The sequence below is a fragment of the Medicago sativa genome, chromosome 4 (genome assembly GCF_051527215.1).
Source record: "Medicago sativa cultivar Bolivia chromosome 4, Bolivia_mono, whole genome shotgun sequence".
Lineage (NCBI taxonomy): Eukaryota > Viridiplantae > Streptophyta > Magnoliopsida > Fabales > Fabaceae > Medicago > Medicago sativa.
The window spans coordinates 26,610,659-26,615,252 of record NC_140752.1 but is presented as its reverse complement, the minus strand read 5'-3'; the positions used below and the strand labels follow the sequence as shown (position 1 = coordinate 26,615,252).

Genomic DNA, 4,594 nt, shown 5'->3' with positions numbered 1-4,594 from the left:
AAAAATATCAATAAACATTAATTAGTTCTATTGTACATGTCCCACGTCCAATAAGTACAGTCCAAGTATGGTAGAAGACTGCACAAATTTTTGTACCCAAAAAATAAACTATTACTATTAGATATCTTGGGTCACCAATTTAAATTTGTAATGGTCCACTTCTATATACTGAGTTTTTAAACTAGACTTTTTCGATCCAGAAAAATTCACTCACTCACACATGATTCAAACGACTATACGTACCGTAAATATATTGCCAACTCAAAACCATACTAACCGTTTTCACTATCACAAACCAAACTTGTAACTATCACACTCACTAAAATACAAACAAACTTATGTAATGAATTTGTATCTCATTTACTATATATATACCCTAGCTTAGATCAATCTCTTCACATCAAATTCTTATAAAAACACACAAACTCCCATTTCTAAGTTTCATAATTTCAAATTCAATATGTCTAGCTCAATGGTATTGGTGAAGGTTACTTGCTTGACAATGATGATGTTCATGGTTTTAGGTCTACCACAAACTCTTGATGCTCTCAGTTGTCTTCAAGTAGAAACAAAATTGGTACCATGCGTCGGGTATGTGACGGGAAATGGTGGTGTTGTCCCTCAAGCGTGCTGCGATGGTGTTAAGGCCATACACAACCAAGCCGTGACCAAATCTGATCGTCAGGACGCCTGTAGGTGTATCAAGACCGCTGCTTCCGCGATCCATGGACTGAATATGGACACTCTTGCTAACATCCCTGGCAGATGTGGGGTTAACTTGCCTTATACTCTTGGTCCCTCCACAAGCTGCGAAAAGTATGTCTATAAACCCCATTGATTATGATAAAGTTACATACAAATTAAATACTTTATTTTACATAAGTTATACTCCCTCTGTCTCACAATAATTGTCTCTTTAGCATTTTTTCTATTTCTCAAAATAATTGTCACTTTATAATATCAATGCAGCATTTATTATTTTTTTCCACTATTATACCCTTATTTATTGAATTTCATTCAACTTAATTACTACAGTAACTATAATTAATAAGGGTATTATAGTAAATGATACTGATTTTACCATTGAAATCAACACAATTAATCTTTTCCTTAATAATCGTGCACAAACCTTAAACGACTAATATTGTGAGACGGAGGGAGTATATAAATACGTAAAACTAAAGAATAGTGAAATATATGCTAATTATTTTACTTGTTTATACAAAAAAAATGAAATGCGTTGATGGAGAAAATATATGAAATCATCACTAATTTTGTCACTAAATTTAATATTTAGATAATCATAAACATATATATTTAATTAAAGTTGTCTAACTTTATTTTTAAATGAGAGAATTAGAAATTCTTCAAAAAAAATGAGAGAATTAGAAATATATATATATATATATATATATATATATATATTTGTGTGTGTCAACTCTGTGATAAGAGTGTTTTTTTTATAAAAAAAAATAAAAATAAAAAATAAAAAAAAAAGAGGTAAGAGTTTTACTTAAAAACAACCAACTCAAATCACATAAGAGATGATTATAAAATTATCACTAATGACACTTTAATTAATAATTAATAATGATTATACATTCTTAAAAAAGATTATATTAAAAATTAACCTTATTAAGATAACTTTTTATTGTCAAATGCAGGATTGAGTGAGCAGCAGCTACAGCTTAGAGGGGGTATTGATGTTGTTTATCAAGTTTGAGGTGGCATCAGAGAATAAATAAGTTGGCTACACATGATCATGTGTGGATATCCCCCGGTTGTAATCATATCTAATTATAATTATTATTGAGATTTCCATATGCTACAAACTATAACCATAACAATATCTTATGTATTAAGTTAAAATTAATAAATAATATGGATTTTCTCAAGTGTTGAAAAATATACTTTGCCATCTATGTTTCTCTATTAGAAAAGAATGGTTGTTCATAGATTAAGGATATAGAATTCACGAAAGAAAAGAAAATTAAGGATGTAGACTTATATGAATTCTTTGATGCCCTTAAAGAAATATATCAATAGACATTCAATATAGTGTACATAGTCAAATGACTAATTCTACACACAAATGAAATGTTTATCGGTCAAAGGAAAATATATTAATTTTTTAGATCAGTACAAAAGTGAGGTAAATTTTGCACTATATACAAATTTATTTACACCGTTTGATCAAATAAGTATCACCATTTAATCAAAGGTTATATAATGATGCTTCTTAATTCAATAGTAAAAAACAAACTTGGATATGATGCAAGATTAATTTACTTTTGCATATTAGACAAAATCATTTTTTTAGTTTAAAACCTTCCAGAAAACCTAGTACACCGACAAAAGATTTTGCTGAGACTTGAGGGTAGAAGAACATAAAGAAGAAAAAAAATAGCTATAGTTATTTAAGAATAATTTAATTTAGCATTAACTCCATTGCAGAAAAAAATAAATGTTGCTTCAATGCATTGTCAATGATCTATCTTTAAAAATCATAGGCATACGTTTGGTCAGAATCTCTATCCTCAGATAGTATTAATAGTATACTACTAGCATTTAACTTCTCCAACTATCACCCATAATGATACTCAATTCACCTCAACTACCACATAACTACAAGCACGTGGCTAGCCACACGTTCTAAGATGATTGCACGTAGTCATAATTTGACACATTCTCATAATCGGTCCATCTATGACCGTTAGATTAAAATCAGACAAACTTCAAGTTTGGTATTTTTTCCTTCAAAAAAAAGTTAGGTATTTTTATTTTAAAAGATAAAGAAATGCTAACATGTAAGGGCAAATATCAAAGAATCTAATGTGAAAATTTTGTTGTACATTCAATTTTTTAAACATTTAAAAGTAGTTTTCTTTTTGACCAAAAAAAAAAAGTAGTTTTCTTCAATGTAGAAGTTCTACTTTTAAGTTAGCATGACCCAAAGAAAAATATATCAAAATTTACCTTAAAATATGAATCGTATGATCGCAATCTAATGGCCATAGATGTGCTAACTACATGAAATGTGTTAAATTTATTAGGAATCCGACATATTGAGATCATACAAATTAGATTTTAAGCTCAATAACTTTTATTTAAAAAAAAATATGTTCAACATTTAAGGGCACGTATTAAGAAATATAATGTGAAAATTTTGTCGTACATATTTTTAAAACATTTAAAAGTTGTTTTCTTCAACTTAAAAATTCTACTTTTAGTTTCCTTAAACATGTTAGCATAACTTTAAAACAAGTTTCAAAATCTATCTAAAAATATGAATCATCCGATCTCAATCCAACGAACATAAATGTGTTCACTATCTAAAATGCTTTAAATTTTTTAGTATTCCGATTTCCTACATGCCCTTGCGCATGCACCCCATAAACACACCCATACCCTTTTCCCCTATATATATAAACTCTACAACATCTAAAAAACCCACAAAACTAAAATCAAATTAACCATTTGCTAACATAGATATTTTGTTATTTCTACAACATTAGCCTCATCATGGGTTACTCAACTATGGCAACTAAGCTTGTTTGTTTGGCAATTGTGTTTCTTGTAACTTTTGGTCCTAAGGCTGAAGCAGCTGTTACATCCTGTGGTCCAGTTGTGACAAGCTTATACCCTTGTGTTTCTTACATTATGACTGGTGGAAACACTGTGCCTGCACAGTGTTGTAATGGAGTAAGGAACCTTAATACTATGGCTCAAACCACAAATGATCGTAGAGCTGTTTGTACCTGCATTAAGAATGCTGTTAACCAAAGTGGTTTCAGTTACACTAATTTAAACCTTAACCTTGCTGCTGGTCTTCCAAGGAAATGTGGTGTTAACATTCCTTACCAGATCAGCCCTAATACCGACTGTAACAGGTACCACTTATAATATTCACATATGTAATGTTAACCCTTTAGTATATATATGTATTTTCTCACAAAAATAATTGCTTTTCTAATTTTCTCTAAAAAATGCTACTTAAATCATATGTAGCCCTGCAGATTGGCCCAACTCATTCTCGATCGTATCATGTATGATCGAGATTGGGCTAGATCGAGATGTAGAGCTGTAGACAAGTCATTTTACTTTAATGATATGTTATGATATAAGATACCATACTAAGTGTGACAAGATTTAAAGTGGTTGGAGTACTACAAGTTAAAAATGAGTTATTGATTTTTTTTTTCATGTAACAAACTTTATTTTTTATGGAACATGTTTCCTATATATGTCTGACGGTCTTTTTTTGTTGTTTTGATGCAGTGTGCACTGAGGTTGAAACATGATGTGTGAAGCAGTAGCTTAAGAAGAATGTTATGTTAGTTTATAGTGTGTGAGAATAAGAGGCTACTCTCATGAGTGACGTGAGAATGATCACTTGAAGTTGCTTCTTTCTAGCTTTATGTGTGGTTGTGCTGTTTGTGTACACTTTATTGTGGGCACTATGGCTTATAGAGTAAGTATTAGAATAAGTTGATGGATATTTGCAATGTTGTTGTGTTTCTTACCTAGTGGTATGTGATGTTTATTTGGGAATGAAATTTGAAAAGATTAGGTATGGCAAATGTTCTTAACTCAA

The 4,594-nt window shown here is 30.2% G+C and overlaps 2 protein-coding genes across 2 annotated transcripts; both read left to right on the top strand.

Annotated features, from left to right (window-relative positions):
• Positions 1 to 397: 397 nt before the first annotated feature.
• LOC146927351 (non-specific lipid-transfer protein 1-like) lies at positions 398 to 1,906 on the top strand. Its single transcript, XM_085700639.1, has 2 exons — positions 398 to 816; positions 1,665 to 1,906. The coding sequence occupies exons 1-2, from the start codon at positions 461 to 463 to the stop codon at positions 1,672 to 1,674; spliced, it is 366 nt and encodes a 121-aa protein (XP_085556765.1). The 5' UTR covers positions 398 to 460; the 3' UTR covers positions 1,675 to 1,906.
• Positions 1,907 to 3,439: 1,533 nt separating this feature from the next.
• On the top strand, positions 3,440 to 4,594 carry LOC146927350 (non-specific lipid-transfer protein 1-like). Its single transcript, XM_085700645.1, has 2 exons — positions 3,440 to 3,890; positions 4,279 to 4,594. The coding sequence occupies exons 1-2, from the start codon at positions 3,523 to 3,525 to the stop codon at positions 4,286 to 4,288; spliced, it is 378 nt and encodes a 125-aa protein (XP_085556771.1). The 5' UTR covers positions 3,440 to 3,522; the 3' UTR covers positions 4,289 to 4,594.